This window comes from Aythya ferina, assembly GCF_964211825.1.
Source record: "Aythya ferina genome assembly, chromosome: 2".
In the NCBI taxonomy this organism is placed as follows: domain Eukaryota; kingdom Metazoa; phylum Chordata; class Aves; order Anseriformes; family Anatidae; genus Aythya; species Aythya ferina.
In genome coordinates, this window is record NC_140297.1 from 120,169,084 (window position 1) to 120,188,295 (window position 19,212).

Below are 19,212 nucleotides of genomic sequence, written 5' to 3' on the forward strand. Positions count from 1 at the left end.
AATTCACAGGCATAGCAGAAAGAACTAAATTTTGCAAATAATCCTGACATTTTCTAATTTCAGAATGCTGTGTTTGCAAACGTAATTTTTTACACTTATAGACAAAAATAAGTGTAGAGAATACAATTCATTCTCTTAGTTTTTTGTTCTGCACAGTATTCTGTGGAATATCTGAAGGAAAGCCGAGTCACTATGTTTTGGGAAAAAAAAACTATAAGAGTTATAAATACTTATAAATCCGTGATGATCCCTATTCTTATGCGAGGTAAAGCTGTCAACAAATTGTGAAAATTTAGAAGTGTCAAAAATTGTGAAAATTGCTTGATTTTTATTTAGTTAGTTAGTTTTTCTAAGTCTCTGGCCTAGGGTTATCTGTAGTACAATACTCCAATGGAGTGTAGAGGTGAAGCATAGTAGTGAGCATTTCTGAATGAGCTAGTTCTCATGACAGAAGGAAGCTAACACTATATCATAGAGCTCTGTGTGCACATTAAAATAAACTGTGACTTTCACAAGTTTCTGCTGAGGATTAGTATACTTTTATCTTAATTCTGAATTTTCTAGGGTTCTAACATCTGCATTCTAAAAACCACATTTTTCTACTGATGCAGATGTTTAATATACCATAGTCTTTACTTCAGTTTCATGGGATTTTGACTTTTGTATTTTTGTATGTGACAGAGGAAGTTGTTACTAATGTATTTCATGAAGCAGTAGAATATTAAAACAATGCAGATTTCTGAATTCTGAGGTCCTAGAAAAATAAAATTACTGTGATGGATTTTTGCTTGTTTGGTTAACTAGTGCATTCAAAATGTTGATAGACTTCATTGCTTGCTATAGTTTTGGTCTCACTACTTACATTGAGCCTAATCTTGGACTTCTGTTATTTACTTTTCAGCTTAATGATGTTTTTCAGATGCTGCTGCAGGACAAAGGCATCCTGCTGTGTATTTAAAGTTCAGTTCTCTTTGCATTCCCATTCCACATTATCTTACTTAATACTGAATAGGAGTTTTAAGATTTTATACCTTAACTGCTCTTGACACAAATGTATTTGGACTCTACAGGCACATTTGCAGCTAGATGTTATTCTAACTATAATAGTGTTTATGATATTAAGGATTGTCATCTTTTATTGTCAGTGACTGTCTATGAAGTACATGTGACAACAGGAGAACTGTGGAATGCTGGAACAGAAGCTGATGTCTATATTTCTATCTATGGAGAAAACGGTGACACAGGATCAAGACAGCTGCTCAGATCCCAGAAACCCAAGAAATTTTTGAAAGGACAAGTGAGTGAAAGAGCATTTTCTGATAAGTTTGGCTGGCTTTTCTCTCTCAGGTGGGTGGTTATGCAAATCCAATTAGGAGATATGGCTACCACATCCCAGTGTTTCTCCAAAATTCCACAATTAAGCCAAAATTACTCTCTAAAGGTATATCAGTGCTTTTGGAAGATTATTAGAATTTTCATTTATAAAATAGATAAACTGTGTACTTTAATACTTAATATTTAATTACTTTAATTTGATCTAATAAGTGGAGAGAAAATGAAACTTTACATTTTATATCTGTATATCTGAAGTTGAAAACTTCTGCAACTTGTATTTGTTTAGCCAATTGAGCTAATTGAGCAGCTTTATGTTTTCTGACCCCATTCATTTTAATGGAACTATTCCCATTAGCGAAATCACCAGGCTTATTTCTTTGATTCAGAACACCTGTCTTTGATTTGTTCTGACATTATCATTAACTGATATTTCAAAGGGTGCCTTTGACAAGAGAGATTTAAATAGGTCTTCGGGATTTGATGGCTGAAAAGTGGTTTAAATTTCAGATTTTACTGAAGTTTTGTTGCTTGATTACAGACTGATATCTTTTCTGTGGAAGCTGTTCACCTTGGACATTTATACAAGATTGTTATAGGACACAATGGTCTTGGATCAGGTCAGAAGTCTCTTTATTTAGATACTGAATGCTACTTGTGAAGTTTCTCACCTTTTCCCTGAAATACAATATGTATTTTTAAAATCAGATATATGAATTTTTTTCAGAAGTGAGACAAATACTTCTTATGAAACTGTTTAAATGACACAGTTAGCTTATTTAAAATATTTTGTTTTCTCTTTCAGTATTCTTTCAGGCTTAAGAGTCACATCTGTAACTCCTCTGTCATTTTAAACAAATCTTCACTGAAAAATTGAAGAGAGGAGTTATTAGTTACACTCTGAAGATGCAGTTGGAGATTTTGGTTACAGTATCTTGTCATTAGACTTAATAATAAATCAATCTGCTTGCATTCAAAATATTTGTTTTATAAAGTCTTGAACCTAAATATTGTAAAACACAGCAAAGTATTTTAAGCCAATGTAAAATGAGTTGTAGAATAGTTTTCTGCCCAGTTTTCTCTTCTATGCTCAATCATGTTCCACTCTTCTAGTTACTTTTATAGCTAGAACATCTCAACTTTTTCTCTATTGGTAAGGGAAAGTTTATCACATATATTTTGTAGTCTTCCTCTGTAAGTGGCCATAGCTGGATGCCTTCAATGAAAGGCAGTGCTTAGATACCTTTGAGGATAAAGCAATAAAGATATTTCTCTCTCCAGTACTCTTTCCTGCCCTACTTCTAGATGTGCTTGCTTTGTCTCTTATTGTGTCTGTCAATGGATGAAGAGTGCAATAAATGAATAAAGGTTTCCCTATGAACAAGGAGACTAGAAGAGAATAGTTATCTCTAGAAGTTCTTTTTCATGAGATTACATAGGACTGGAAAGGAAAACAGCTTTGAGAAAAAACATTGTGTGAAGATCTGGCTTTTCTCCTGCACTCCCAGTGCTACCTACTATAGATTTATTAGTGAAAGTCTGCCCTTAATTTTCAGCTCCTTACTTTAAAGATCCACTCTACCAGTGTTTTTATTATGGGCTCACTTAAACTATGCTCTTTGTAACTCAGGCAGACTGAGACTGCACTGTGCCAAACAGAACAAACATGGTGAGACTGTTTTTGTTTCTGTACCTACACTGAAGAAGTGGGAGAAAACTTTCCTAGTTCAGTTGCTGTGATCACCACTTATGTTTGTGAACCTGTCTAAAAACCTACAGTGGAATTATGGACAAGACTGTAGAAAATGTAAGGCTAGAAAGAACAAGCTTATATATGCCTTTCACCTTCAGTGGACCTCCTCATCTCAGAGTATAGATTTCTAGAGGTTGTGTAAACCCGCGATGTTATTGAGACGCTTTTTCTGGTGTGGGTAGGATGGGGTGTGTTTTTGTTTGTTTATTTAGTTGGTTGGTTTTATTTTTCCTGGTCACCCAGATTTCACTACAGCATCTCTTGCCTTCCTATCAGCAAGCTCTACAGTACTTAGATCATGTAGTTTCCTCTCCATCAGGGCATCCATGTCTCTAGCAACCTGCCAGTGAAGCTGCAGATCTTGCAGTTCCAGCAGAAGAGAGAAAGACACAGGAAATAATACTTCATTTGCCTCTCATTAACTTTTTTTTTTTTTTTAATCAAAGGAAACGGATGGTATCTGGACAAAGTTGTAATCAAGGATCCTATAACAGATCTGGATTATACTTTTCTTTGTCACAGGTCAGTGGTGTTTGGCTTTTAATAAATTTCTGATTACCATTGGCTTTCTTCTGAAAATTGTCAAAGTTGTTTGCTTTGACAGGAAAAATATTTACCCAAAAGTGAGCTGAAATGATCTAATTCATTTTATAGCTCTCCGAGTTGTATCTGCCCCAAACCTCTGGTGTGTTTGAGCCAGAGAAAAAGCAATAAAAATTTCTGCCATGTAACTTTCCGTTCTTGCCCCTAGTTATAAGAGGTACTTTTTTAGCACATTCTTCCATATCCAATGCTTTGGACCTGATGTCTTCAGACTCATTTTTCCATGTCTTGGTTTTTCAGAAGAGTGGGTTGCTATTTCTCTGGCAGACTGATCCTACTTTACTGAAACCAGCACGGAGACTAACTTAAGGCTTGAAGATCATGTGAAATGGCTATCATAGGTGCAGCTATCTGACCACATCTCTTTTTCTTATTTGCTTTACAGCCTGTCACAGCGTTGTATCATAACCTGAAGCAATCCTACCTTCCCTGATTTTTTCCCCTGCAGATGCTACTGCTCTGAGTCTTCTGTTCTATGGCTCATTTCTAATTTTATCTACTCCTTATATACTCCTGATTAATTCTCAACACCTTATGGAAAAATTGTAACAGATAAGGATCAGTGCAAACACTAGGAATGAAAAAGTCCAGTCACGTATGAATCTAGCTACAGTTTGCCAGTGGCACCTCAATTCTATTTCCTCCTCTCACTTCTCTGAGTGAATAAATAATTGTCTGAGACAGCTGAGAGTGAGCGATGTGCACACTGAAGCTGATTTATGTTTGAGTAAGGGCTTTCTGCCTATCAGATACAGCACCTCATCTTTGCCTGACCTAATTTTGATTCTGTATTCTAGATGAGATGAACTGCTATGAAGAGATCTATAATGCTAGTTTCATACATAATTTAGGGAGAGTTCAAATCCATTTCAGACAGAAAAATATGGGGTATGTGCTAGTTATTCTTAGAGCATGATGCCATTCTTGATGATCTTGCTCCTACTATGTGTGAATCTTTCAGACTCAGATGAAGTTAGACTTGTTTTATATACAATGTGAAGCAAGTACAATAGCATTGTAAAAGCATAGTTCAGATGTGATGAAAGCAGTGCTTCTGTTGGATTTGCATCCTTATAAAGGGATCAGTGGGACATGCCACAATTTGCATCCTGTTGTAACCTTCTTGCAGACAGGAAGAGCAAACATTATGGCCACTGCACTTTTCATTATTGATCTGGGATGAATACAACTTCTATTACTTTTAATAGCTGGTTTAGGTCCTTTTATCTCAGTTGAGGAAAGTGTTTATATGTTTCATAAAGAAAGAAAGAAACCCCCCCATGGACAACCCCAAAACCAGACAAACAAAACAAACAAACAAGAAAAACAACACACTTGCTAAAGTCAAAGTCTTTTCACTAAAGCTGGATTTTTATATTGCTGTACGTTAACCTTGAGACTTTAATAAAAAAAAAAAAAAAAAAGTGTCAGTATGCAGATGTCATGTATACAGTACTGTGGGAATTGCCAGTCAAGGTTAAATTACTGAAATGGTGTCTGGTTTTCAGATGGCTGGACAATGGGCAGGATGATGGCAACATTGCTAGAGAACTGACTTTGACAGATGCCAGCACATTTCCAGGAAGTAGGTGAAAATTGGTGGGGAACAGAACCCAGATTCACACAGACTGTACTGAATGGAATAAGGATGCTTTGAAAATTAATCACATGCTTTTTATTTATACAGGACAAGAGCTGGAACTCAAGAGAGAAGAAACTGTAAGGACTAACCTTTTTAGTTTTATTTAAACCATTCAAATCATGTGTTGAATTAAGTCATGTCAGTTATTCTCAAGCATGTCAAATTTCTGTTTATCATCTTCACATAACTGTCTTCTACTTGTTTACAAAACCAGTGGGCTGCCGAAAAGTGGAAATTCCAGAGAGGCAATACACTTCAGTTTTACAACAGGCTCACCGGTGGTTTCATATGCATCAGTCCAGATAGCAAAGTAGATGCTCTTGGTGACAAGAAGAACAAATATGGTAAAGTATATCTCATGTATGCATAAATGATGCAAGAAAAAACTTCACAGTTCACTGTGATCTCATGTAGTGATTCCTGTAACGAATAGGAATAAATAATTGTAATAAAAAATGTTTTTTCCTTAGAGTTTTTACTTGTGTTAATGACTATAAAACTCATGAATTATATGCTTGGTTTACATACAAAGCATGAAAAAAGTCTCGTATGGTATCTTGTCACTGTCCCTTACAAAATAGAAACTTCTTGTCATCTGTAGCTTGAGTCATCCCATGAAAATGCCATGGCAAAGACAGCCATAAGCCATAATCTTAGATCCATCCAAGCTAACAAGTTCAACTTTCTAGGTATAGTTTATTCATGTAGTAAAGTTTATTCATGTAGGGAGTGTATGTATATGTGTATCCTTTTGTTTCATCCTTGTCATTGATTTTAATGGCATTCTTCCAGTTCCTCCTCTTTATCAGCTTTCATCTTACCATGTTACTAACACTTATTATAGCTAGTATCATATTAGGCACACTTCTTTTTAATTTATTTTTTAAATTTTCATGAGAATGGAGTTGCTCAGCCTTTCTCACATATTCCTGGTGACCTTACATGTATCTTTTGTGGTAGAACAGAATTTTGCAGGACACACCAAAGGCTGTGTGGACAGCAGGGAAATACTTCTTAGCATAGCCTATAAACACACCTCAGAAAAGCTGCACCAGAAAACTCAGATGTATAACATAGGAGATCAGTAATACTATAAACATTTCAAGTGGGTGTTACTCTGTTTTAGTAAAGCTATTTTTATGAGTTATCATTTTTGATACTTTAGTTCAAAGTATTTGGTGATTCAGACACGGAATCTCCTATCTCCAATGACTACTGGAAGTCGGAAAAATTAATAGTATGATCTGCAGCCTCCCAAAGGACTTAGTAATACTTGGAAATTAAACTAGTAATAAAAAAGAGTTTGACTTTTCTGAACAATATTATGAAGTTGCCATAATATAAGAGGAACAGACATAGTCACCTGGGAATAACTATTCCTATTTTTATAGTTCTGAGTACAAAAAGAACACTAGTACAAAATGAATGAAAGCACCTACCATGCTACCAGAACAACACTTTTCTCCCACAATTTATTTCAGATTTATTTGTTACTTAAATGTACGGTAATCTACAGAGTGGCTAGGATAGTCATGTACAACAGAAGTCCGTAAGTGTTGTCTTGGGAGCTATTGTCTAAATTTTCATTAAATTTTCAACTGCTTCTTCGTGCATGCTTTAGAGTCTTCCAGCATAAGCTATATACTTACCTTTTCTAATAGAAAACTTCATGTTTCAGGTAGAACTGTTTACTTGTCTTCAGCAGATCTAAAGCAATATAATTTAAAGCCCTTCACTATGCTGATGGCAAATTGTATTAGGTGATTATTTAATTCAAGGTTTTTTAATTTCTCAAGAATCTTTATCTCTATCTGAAAGCAGAGGGACCCATTGTGTTAGCTATGTGTCGTCCCTGTCTTGCTCCAAGGGCTGGAATATACGTTTGTGTTTTATAACTTCTGACATCTTCCCAATGGGCACAATGATCTCTGGCTGTATAGTTCTCATAATCCTGATGACACCCTGAAAATATTATGTTGTGGACACCCCAGGAGTCCACCAGAGACAGATGCAGCTTGCAAACAGGGCAACACAATGTACTGGTAGATCAATGTACTGGTAGATATTTAAAACAATAGTCTGTTGCTGCTGGGAACAATAAAAATGGCACTAACTTTCATTGGTATTTTGTAGCTATAAGAGGCAATTGTTTAGAATATTGGCCAGATTTAAATTTTTAGAAGCCATGAACTGTGCTGCAAGATTTGCATTAAAAATTCTAGTATGAATATATAGAAAATGAATTCTGCTTTCCTATATGAGAGCTTTATGTTTCTTGCACGATCTGCTGTTTACAGTTTGCTATAGTCCAGTTCGTTATACTGTAGTCTTCAATTCTTTTTTACGTTTTTTTTTTTTTTTAAGCATATATGCTGATCAAGAGAAATTTGTTCCCTATCATTAGCTCTTAGCAGTTTTTCCTCAAGGCAGAGAACTAGATAATTGTCTCGAGCTACCCTCTCCAAAAGGAATGAGGAGGGGAATTCACTGATCAGAGAGGTCAAGCTGTTGAGATAATATAATTTAAAATGATAGATTACTGATGTAATTAAATAGAAGTATGAATTAATATACTTTCATACTCCTATCTTTTTTTTTTTTTTCATTTAACTCTTAGGTCTTTTTGATGTAATTGTCAAAAGGGGAAATATATGCATATTCAGCAGTCATCAGATACCACATCTTGCTCTTGCTCTTGTTAATGGCTATGCAACTGCAAAGGTAGGAAATGCTGTTACTGATTTCTGCTTTGTAATACTATTTTATTGTCTGATTAAAAATAATGTTGTTTTTAATCTGCCTAACACATAATCATGCTTCCAGACAGATAATGAGCTAAGAAGTGCAGAACTGAACCCAGGAAATTACAAATGGATAGACAAATTTAAATGTAGAGCTTTGTTTTCTCAGTTTTCTTTTTATTCTTGGATGGACTTTTTTCATGGCATAAATGATATGTCTGACTGTTCCAAAGTGCAGTTGATATCTGCTTGTCCCATGCTGCCAGGGTATGTGGAATACCCTAATATCTCCTCTTTATATATAAGTATCAGTTCTGATGTTGATTTAAAATGTCATTTTACCTTTTTTGTCTTCTTCTAAATAACCTGCCTGTCATAAACAAATTGAAATATTCCAGGTTTGTTTGTTCTGTCTTCATGTTCTTACTATTGCCTTTCTTTCTCAGCACTCGCAGTATGCAAGCAGGCACTTGGAGCTGTAGAATTTAGTTCTTTCTGATTAAACTCTTCTACTGATGAGGGAAGAAGCTGTTTCTCTTTTTCTAGTTCTTCCCTTTATTTATTTAGGGAATAATCACATAGTCAAAGCTGGTCCCATTCCTTTCTTCCATGATGTGCATTAGCATTAGAGGGAATAGAGAACTCTCAGTAGAGTTAGATTTCTCAGTGGGAATGGCATCAGGCTGCCAGACAAGCTGCCAGACAAACTGCCAGACCTCCTTGCAGGACTTTTTAGTGTCCCTATTCATTACTGTAATTCTGATAGAGGGAGCCCCTTGCAGTCTGTCACATTTGCAGTGTGTCTTACTACAAAGAGAGTATTAGACACAAATTCAAGCTTTCTCTTTTCTGCTTTGCTACTGACATGTTTTATGAGCTTGAGCAGCCTATTGAAAATCTAGATTTCCATTTTCTTGTTTTTAGTTGTGCAAGATGTTCCTCTTCTCAGAGAATGGGAGAAATGTTGTTTTAAACCTCTTCTGAGGTCCTTGGAATGATGATAGGAAAATAGAAAGCAAAATGTCAATACAAAGTTGACCTTACAATATGCTTTTAATTACACTTTGGTATGCTGGCTCACAACCACTTCCAAAATACATCATTTTTTTTTTCCTTTACTTTTGACAGTAGATTGAGTCTGATAGACAAGTTTTTCTGAGTAGGAAGCTTCAGAAGATAGTGAACACTTTCTCTAGAAAGTTTGATTATTTGTAGTCTATTCAATTAATAGTCTATTCAATTAATAGAATGGTTCTGTAGTCTATTCAATTAATAGAATGGTTTGAGTTGGATAGAATCTTTAAAGATCCCCTAGTTCCAACCCCCCTGCCATGGGCAGGGACACCTCCTACCACATGAGGTTGCCCAAAGCCCCATTCAGCCTGGTCTTGAACACTTTCAGGGATGGGACATCCACAGCTTCTCTGGGCAACATGTGCCAGTGCCTCACCACCCTCTGTGTGAAGAATTTCTTCCTAGAGTATAGTCTAAATCTACCCGCTTTCATCTTAAAGCTATTACCACTTGTCCTATCACTATACTCTCTGATGGGAAGAGTCTCTTCCCATCTTTTCCATAGGACTCCTTTAAAAATTCTAAGGCCACAACGAAGTCTCCCTGGAACCTTCTCTTCTCAATGTTGAACAGCCCCAGTTCTCTCAACCTGTCATCATAGGAAAGTGGCTTCAGCCCTCTGATCATCCCTTTTGCCCTCCTCTGGACTCTCTGCAACAGGTCTGTGTCCTTGTGTTGGGGGACCCAGAGCTGAATGCAGTAGTCCAGGCAGGGTCTCACAAGGGCAGAGCAGAGGGGGACAATCATGTCCCTCACCTCAACAGGGCTACTTTCAATTCATTTGTTCTGACTTTTGAAAAAATGTGAGATTATGTAAGCAAGTGATAAGATAAGGGGACCAAGTGATAAGATGAGGGGAAATGTCCTCAAGTTGCACCAGCGAAAAAGGAGGGTAGTTTGAATATTAGAAGGAATTTCTTTACTGAAAGAGTTGTGCAGCATTGGAAGTCTGCCCAGGGAAGTGGTTGAGTCAATATTCCTGAAGGTCTTCAAGAAATACGTAGATATAGGACTTAGTAACATGGTTTAGTGGTGGACTTGTCAGTGCTAGGTTAAAGGTTGGATAAGATGATCTTAGAGGTCTTTTCCAACCTGAATGATTCTATGATTCTAAGCCTTTGAAATTATTGGGCAGATTATTAGAATTTTTACATTTAGTAAAATCCTAGTTTTATTCAAAAATAAGAATGGTGTTAGAATTGATAAAATATTTAAATACATATTCTGTATATTGTATCTTTCATCCAGACTGGGATCACAGTCTGCAAATCTGAAAAGATAAGCATGGATATGTGTGTTGCTTCTCTCTTTCATATAAATCTTATTTCTTTAACTGTTTTCTGTGAGATCAATATAGACTGATGAGGACAAACACTATTTGGAACCATCCTGCAAATGAGGGTAGCAGATAGTTAAACTAGTTCATTTCCTGTCAGTGTTACATTCCATCCATCTTTGCCAAGTCTTTTGGCTGTGACTCTGACTCAGTATCCAGGTATCTTTCATGTTAGTCTCAGATTTGTGTCATTTTAAGGTGAACTGTTTCCATGATTTGAAATGCAACAGAGTCCACAATTTTAGGACTTCAGTATTAGGACTGTGAATCTGGAAAATAGGAAGATATTTTAAGACTAGACTAGTAGTATTGTGGAAACTCGAAATATACAGAAACTATATCATGATCCTCTCTGTTTTGGATTTTACCATGTTTAATAGTTCATATAAATCATTATTCCTACTTTTTTATGTTAGAGCAAAGACAAGACTTGCTGTGAGCTCCGTGTTCACCTTCAACCAAATGGTTCTGCCATTCTTGAGTCAGCCAGGAACCCAGGTCACACGGTTACGTTCAATCTTCAAGGCAAAGTAGCTGATGAAACAACAGGATATGCTGGACTGTCCAGAGAATTTGTTGTGCATGTCAAGGTAAGGTGGGGGAGAGAAATTAAGAAGACCTTTTCTACAATTTACTGTTACAAAAGTAGATCACGTCTAAGCAGATTTGAGGATTGCAGGCTGAAAGAGCCCACCAGGTGGAGCTAAGCAACAGTTTACCAGGCGTCACTTGAAGTTTTCCTTTACAGCTCTCGTGGGGCAAGTGATGACGATGCTGTAGCTGGTATATGTAAATAGTGTGGGCTGCATCAGAGAAAGAAACGATGTCACTCCAAAATGTTTAGCAAACCTTCTAAAAGTAGGAAGGTAGGTACATACAGGAGGGCTTGCATGGGAAATTACTTAGTTTAAAAAGAGAACAAGTTCCTTAGCTTGCCAAACTAATTGTGCTCTGAACGTTATGCTGTGCTTCTGAACAACAAAAAGCAGGGAAGCTGCAGAGCAGCGAAAGGTTTCCACTGTTCAAGTTGGTGTCTGCACAGAATGCAGCAAGTATACAAAGGCTGGATGTATGTTTGAATTACTTTGGACATTCACTTATGTTTTATACATGGGAATACATGAAAAAGTGCTTAAAATAACCTCTGTGAATAGTATCAATATCAAAGATAAACGTGGAGAAAAGCTGTGCTATTGACAAAGGGCTTCTTATCTCTCATCTGAAGGGTGTGTTTCATCATGGTGCTATCATTCTGCTCAACACAAGTCTCTGCCAGGCTCTGTCCCTCAGACCTGATGGGAGCTGCAATGGAACAGGTCAGCAGCAGCAGGAATCCTACTGGAAAGTGCATAAAATCGACTCTGGAGTCTGCATGTTTGAGAGTGTGAAAAACCCAAAAATGTACCTGAAGATCAAAGATGGCCAGTGTAATGGAACAGTAAGCAGTTCTTTGTATTACCCTCTGCAGATGATCTGATTAGATTGTTAATGTTAATATTTTTTAATTGCTTGGATAAAAATGTGGTGGAAGCATTGTTTAGATTTAAGATTTTTCAGATCTTTCCCTTCATTTTCCAAGGAAAGACATAAAAATATAGCAATAAAAGCTATCAGGTCCCTTTTGCACTTAGTTGTGAAAATATGATTGTGTTTTAAAATACTGAGAATGTGTATGTAGTTAAAATTTATTTGTTGCTTGATAGCTGATGACTCTGTCAAGATTCTGTTGTATTAATTTCATTATTTTAAACTAATTATACTGGTGGGAGTTCGTTTTAGAAGACGTTGGAGTGATATAGGCATCCTAACTTTAACTGAATGATTCTATTTTGTTTGAAATTAAGAACCTGTTTTTTTTTTTTTTTTTTTTTTTTTTTGTCTGTTTCTTAATTATTATTTTACCAACCAGCAATGCAGATTTTTTTCTTGAAATGCCTCACCATTTATAAGTAGCCTGTGTATGGAGGAATAGAACTGGGTGTGGAGGATGGCTAAAATATTCTAATTCTTGGACTAATAATATTTTCCATGTAACAGGACTTTAGCTAATGCATATTTACACTTGAGAGGGGAGAAAACAAAAACAGAGAGAGGAACATATTATTTTCTCATTAGACTTGGTATTTACTGTGTCAGTTTTTGTGTCAGTTTGCTGATAAGAACTGATATAATTGTTTTGAATGTGACAGAATATAAACATGTTGAGGGGCTTAAACAGGTATTTAATCTAAATAAATTGATGATTTAAAAAAACAAATAAAAAAACTAATGAGTAATTAAGATTTAAACAACTTCATGTAGAGCTAACTTTTTGCAATGTGGTTCTGTTAAAATTAGTGAAAATTCTCAAAATTACTCATGATTTTTATTTGGAAGTTTAACCCAAGTGAGTATGAAATAGAGCCGTGTCCTTACTCAGGTCTGAGATCCATGAGAATTTTGCCATTGAATCAAATATACTCCAATTAGAGATCAGAATATTTGATCCACATTTTGGATATAAGCTTTCTGAATATTGTACATTTTTAGCAGTGTCCTCACCAATGGATGAAGAGGAGTTTTTCATGTACAGCCTACAGGTTTCTCTCTAGCAGTTTGAAGTTTTATTTTGAAGTTAAAATTGTAATATATGAGAGAGAATGTTCTCTCTGAGACACATTAAACTGGAATTTTAAAGTCTGTTTCTGGTTATTGTCCAGTAAAGTTTTCATATTCTGAAGATTAGTTGAATCATAGTGCTTTAGCCCCTGTTACAGTGATAGCTGTGTTTGTGTACACAGTACTTTTAAATCCACAAACATACCCACTTATCATTGTTAAGGGCCTGATCCTTGGAGAAATCTGAGGTTTTGATTGACTAAGGCTTTGAAATTAATGTAAATGCTATAAAATGCAGAAAAAAATGTTAAGAGTGAGTGGTAGTAGTATTTTGTGAAAAGAAGAAAAATATATTTGATAAATGTTGTTTTGTCATGTAGGATTAGCAAATCTGCACTATGTATAAATTCATACACACATCTTCTTTTTTCTGAAATGGATATTTTCAGACCCCCTAACCCTCTAAAAGCTGGTTAAGTGGGAAATTCCTTTGAATATATCCTAGACTTTGCCTAAATCCTAACATGATTTAGAGTACTTTCTTATGTGATCTTTCACTTACTTGAATTAATTGCTTGGTCTTTTTGTTCACAAAGGACTAAACAGAGCCAAGATGCAGGGGGTGTGTGTGTGTGTAATAGTGCAGCACATGATGAAGTACCTAAACTTAATCTGAATTGTCATTAGAAGATAGTAATATTCAAGTCTTAAGAAACATCCAGTTTGCCTATATATATCAATGTAATTATTGAATTCATGTTTCTGTTTTTCAATTTCTTAGGGCACGGGTGATGAATACTGTCATTTTAAAATTGAGAAAAATTTGGAAGCTGGATCTGTAAGTCTAGAATCAGTGCGAAATAAAGGGATATATGTTGGTCTCCTACCAGATGGTCAGACTAAACCAGTCATTAACATCGGAGAGAACAACATTTTTTTCTACCCACAGGTCATCAAATGTATGTGGTTTCTTCATATTCTAGCTTTACTTAGTGGCTACTGTTTCTGACCAACAAAATTCAATGCAAAAGCATAAAAGATTATTTAGACTATTTTCCTTGTTGTGTTTTAGTAATTTTAAAGATGAAAAGTCTGTTTTACACATTTTCTCCTATGTAGCTAGTTAATTTTGCTTAGTTTCTTTCATTTTATAGCAGTAAGTGATGCAGAAGAAATCTATTTTTTTTTTTTTACTGAACAAATAATCTTTTGAGCGTGAGAATAGAAACAAGTGACAAGATAGAAATGGGTTTGACTTCCTGGGTCTATTCCCCATTCTGGCCAAAGTTTATGGAAGTCTGGGAAATACTGTCTTGCTGTCGGTTATATAACTCTTTCCCATTTATATAGGGAAACAGAAGACTTACAAAATGCGTTATGTAGACTTACAAAATGCCCTTGTGCCCTAAACAAGTAGGGTACACTTGGCAGTGTTCAGTAAAGTTTCTTCTTTAATGGTGCTAATACATGTACTATCCCCAACTAGTATATTGATTATGTGATTCTTTTATCTCATAGTCAGATCTGAGAGCTATTTGCAGGCAAAAGGCTTGCTTACTAGACTGACCTCTTCTACTTCACTAGCTAGGGCTCAGAAAAGAGCCCTATCACACTCTGGATCACTTTCTGTCTCATTTCTTGTAGGAGAAAAATGCGTTTAATTTGGTGAACAATTCATAGCCAGCTGGCTGGGACTATAACTGTAGAAAATGGTGGAAATGCTATCTTTATTTGTTTGTTTATTTTATATGTTTATCTGGTGGACAAAGCCACAGAGATCAAGAAATTAAACATCTAATGAAACTGTTAAACTGGTCATCAATTCAAAATTCAGAATTCTTTCAGACTTTTGCCAGGCACAAGCAGAATGGGTTTATCTTGAATGCTTTGATCAGCAAAAAGAAAGTAACATACAACCTGTCTTATTACTAATTCTGTTTTATGTATTTTGTCACCAAGATATAAAGAAGCATTATCAAAGTCACTGTAATGGCATCCTTACCATTCAGTCCCTACTTGCTGCAAGGTGACAAGAATATTTCAGTCACTGTGTCCTTGTAGACAAAAGGAAAGGGTTTTTCTTTGTTACCTTTTTGGAAGAGCAGGTTTTCAATGGAAATTCTCAACAAAGCAGGGCTTACTGATGCTATTAAAATAAAGCTAACTGTTACTTTGTTACAGGCATGAATTCTTCCAAATCCTTGTTACTCAGTAAAAGGAAGGCAGCAGGAGCTAATATTTTCTATTAGAGCAACCAAGATTTGTCTGTTTGCTATTTCATATTATCAGAAATGGCCTCTAGCAGTCTTTATTTCAGCATTCCTACTCTTAAGAAAGGAAATATTGGGGGAATGGAGAAGCTGATCTTGTGGAAAACTACATTTGAGCAGGTCATTTCATTCATATATCTATGTTAAATTGCTACTTAGATTTTCAAAGCAGTAAATGGATTGGTACATCATATTTTTACTACTTTTTGCAGCATGCTGCTAACAACAAAAGCCTATTACTAGTGGCTCTGCACAATACAGAGAAAAGACTTTGTTGTCTATTGTGTTGAACAATTGAGAGATCTATTATTACTGTTTGTCACTGAAAATGTGGGAAGCTTCTGAGCATAAAAAAGCAAATGATTTGTAGCTAGTGACAGAATTTACATTTGATTGTTTCAGTTGGCCGGGAAAAGCCTATGGGAACATCTGCTGCACCCAATCAAGAAAAGAAAGGCTTCAGAGAATCTGAACGCCAGCCAGTAAAAGCCCAGAAGCAAATATCTCAAACCCCCTCAACTTTTCCACCCTCAAGTAAGCAATAGTTAACAAACTAGTTCTGATACAACACTTTAGTATGTTGTCCTGTGTGTGTTTGCAGTTACTTATCTCAGTTTTTCTAGACTGTTGACTTATGCATACATACAATATGAACACACTACCAGTTACTGTTTTTCTAAAGTGCATTGGAATGTGGTTCATTGGTTAGGTAACAATCAGCATGTAATTGTTGAGTATTTACGCATTACTGTTTTTCAAATTCATAATTATCTATCATAAGGACTATTTCTGTGGAAATTAAGAGGCTGATATCATAAAGAGCCCGATCCAAACCTCACTGAAAGCAATAGAATATTTCTCTCACTTACATTTTCTGCTTTATAATTCACTGGGGGAAAGAGTAAGGTTTTGGTGTGCTTCATGCTAGCTTTATATATATGTTAAGGAAGTTAAGAATACTTAAAGAATGTTCAGACTGTTATTTCAAACTGTATCTGGTGAGATTGTCAATGTGAACCAGACACCAAGAATGGAATAATTATTCATAGGATATAATACTGGGAAGAATTTTAAATAAATTGAGTTGAAACAAAACATTCTGCTCGTATTCAAAGTATAGGTAAGGATTTTTAACACTTACTGTTAATTATTTCTGACAAAGTTATTTCTAATCTTAGCTTAAAACAGATAATTTCAGCTTCCAATCTATCAGACCTCATGCGGTATAATTGTGTAACAAAGCCTTCCCAAAATGTTGTGGGTTGTCAGCATGTAATTTGATATGCTGAATTTAAAACTCATGGCAACAAATTCACAAACCGTAAAACCTGTTAACGAAGAAATAGGATGTTAGGGTCAGATACAAAGAAGAAATATCTACCATAAAATTGGTTAGGTAAAGTCTATAGCACCTTTTTAGAAGTATTTCTGACACTCATACATGTGGACTCTGCTCATGCAAAATTGATAGAAATATCAGTCACCCTGCCTTTCAAAGAAAATGCTCAGATTTTGTAAGATATTTTTACTAAGAATGCTTTAAAGGTTAGCTGACTTCTGATGTTTGGGGTGCGCCTTCAGTTTTTAAATTGATATTCATTAAATACTCATTTGCTTTTTTTATAGAAGTGACATCCAGAAAAGGGTGAGGTTTGTAGTTAGTATGCAATCCAGTGGTAGACAATATTCAAACTCAAGATAGATTAGCTGTTATGCTGACCAGGCCATCTTTATGACAACAGCATTTGCTAGCTAACAGCTATTTCTTGGTTGCTGTTTTCACAAATAATCACTGGTTTAGGATTAATTAAACAGAAAACTGTGCCACAGCAGTGTCGACTTCTACTGTTGCAATGTCAGTTCTCTGTTCCTCAAGACACTTCTACCCTACAAAAATGCTGGGACATACCATCATCCGCTTAATAGCTCACAGAACAGAGGATTAGAGTGACAGTCAGAAACATGTCAGCTAAAATGAAGTGGGACCACATCATAGACACCAGACTAATCTAATGTACTGCCCAAGTCAGAAGGGAAAGAATATATATGTGATTAGAAGATCACAGAAAGGCTAGGAATGTAGGAGATGAAGTGGATGACATGAAAAACTGAACTCAAATATTTTTAAATCTTCTGCTATCATGCTCAAAATCAAGCCAAAATCAACAGCCCTACTGACAATATAGACTTGTATCATGTTCTGTATAAACCAGTGAGCAAGCAAGGACCTTACAAGATTTCCCAAATGGCTTGGTATTGGGGAATTCCCCTTTGCTTTTTCCTTTTGTTTCTGAAGTCATGCTTAAATTTCAGTAGTGAAACATGAAGGTGCGTATGCTAGTCAAAGTAAGGAGAGAGATGCCATCAGCTTCTACGAGGTAAACACAGCCTGTGACATTGAGAACAACTTCGTGGTTTGACATTAACAAATAGTATCTCTGAGGAGTGATTTCTATACCCTGCATGCTCCTTTCCCATATGTCTGGAATACTTTAGTTACTATTAATTTTAACACATTTTATTTACAAAGATAAATAAGACACAAATAAAGTCTGATCATCGTTTCCATTAGGTTTACATTGGAAATGATGATACACAAGAGTGTAATAAAATACATCAATACATAAGCCTCTGCTCTAGAAACTCATTTTTCTGATGCTTTATTTCAAAAGCATCTCTCAAACATATGGTATTTTGGGACCAAATCACTCTCATTTTGTTTGAGATTTGGGATAAGTAAATTAAACAACAAAGCAATTTTTATGAAACTGTGGGAAGGATTGTGACTTCTCCAACATTCTCATGAAGGGCTATCAGAATGAATTTTTGTTGCAGTGGAATTATATCACAGTGCCATGAAGTGTATAAAATCCCATAACTAATCCAGAGTAACCATCAAATCCTCTTTTCAGATTGGAATATTTTTAGCCTCTAGCAAATCAATGTGACTGATTTCCATTTGTGTGAGTGCCAGTAAATTACAATGCAAAAAAAACATCCCAAGTTTGTGGATTGTTCATGCATTATAATTGTTTTCAGGAAGTCATAGTTTGTGCTTGCAGTAGGTGCTTTGGATAGCAGTAGCCCAAGTATAGAACATTTGTATTTAGTATACAAAGCAGCCTGGGATTCCTTATCCTTCTTGACTGCCTGTGTATTTCATGAGACTTTTCATGTTTTCTGGGAAATACCTGTGGGTCACAACTTACACCTGAAGAGTAGGATGTGGTGACAGGTAGCTGAAAGGAAATTTAGCTTCTGAGTTACAGGTTAGGAACTAGGAAACTCAAGTTACAGAAAGTAGTGTTTCTTGAAGAATGCTAAATAGTCAATTTCTCAAAAATATTTATTGTACCAAAGCAACTAGTTTGCTTCTGTTGTTTCTTCAGTTACTGAAATCCAGGTGCCATGAAGATGTAGAATCTGTTGTTCATAAAAGTTTTGTAAGAAGCAAGTCCCAAGGATTCAAATTGGCTTTCCGTTTTGTCTTCACACTTTTGTTTTATTGTAAATAACAAAGTACAGTCCAGTGAATTTTACAGATCTCTACCGTAGGCATTGCTTTATTTTGTTTAGTATTTGCAGTGAGTTTTGCTGGGATGGGCTCTATTTTCTGTGTTTCAGACTGATGTTATCAGTGTTGATAACACATCAATGCTTTATATATTTCCAAGCAATGCTTGCACAGCACTGAAGCCTCCACTGTTTCTCACTCTTCCCCACCAAGCAGGCTAAGTGTGAGTAAGAGGCTGGGAGAGGACACATCCAGGACAGCTGACCTGAACTGACCAAAGGGATAGTTCATAACAAATAAAGTTCAAATATTCTCAGCTACTCAGGAGGATTTTTTTTTTTCCAAAATA

General features: G+C 35.7%; 1 protein-coding gene across 1 annotated transcript in view; it reads left to right on the forward strand.

Annotated features, from left to right (window-relative positions):
- The window catches only part of RP1 (RP1 axonemal microtubule associated), a 217,825-nt gene that overhangs the window by 54,151 nt on the left and 144,462 nt on the right, over positions 1-19,212 (forward strand). The window contains exons 8-18 of the mRNA XM_084509394.1: positions 1,146-1,297; positions 1,874-1,952; positions 3,532-3,607; positions 5,197-5,273; positions 5,376-5,407; positions 5,545-5,674; positions 7,948-8,051; positions 10,898-11,071; positions 11,707-11,919; positions 13,861-14,038; positions 15,752-15,883. Coding sequence (XP_084365520.1) covers positions 1,146-1,297; positions 1,874-1,952; positions 3,532-3,607; positions 5,197-5,273; positions 5,376-5,407; positions 5,545-5,674; positions 7,948-8,051; positions 10,898-11,071; positions 11,707-11,919; positions 13,861-14,038; positions 15,752-15,883 — 1,347 coding nt within the window. The remainder of the gene's footprint in view (positions 1-1,145; positions 1,298-1,873; positions 1,953-3,531; positions 3,608-5,196; positions 5,274-5,375; positions 5,408-5,544; positions 5,675-7,947; positions 8,052-10,897; positions 11,072-11,706; positions 11,920-13,860; positions 14,039-15,751; positions 15,884-19,212) is intronic.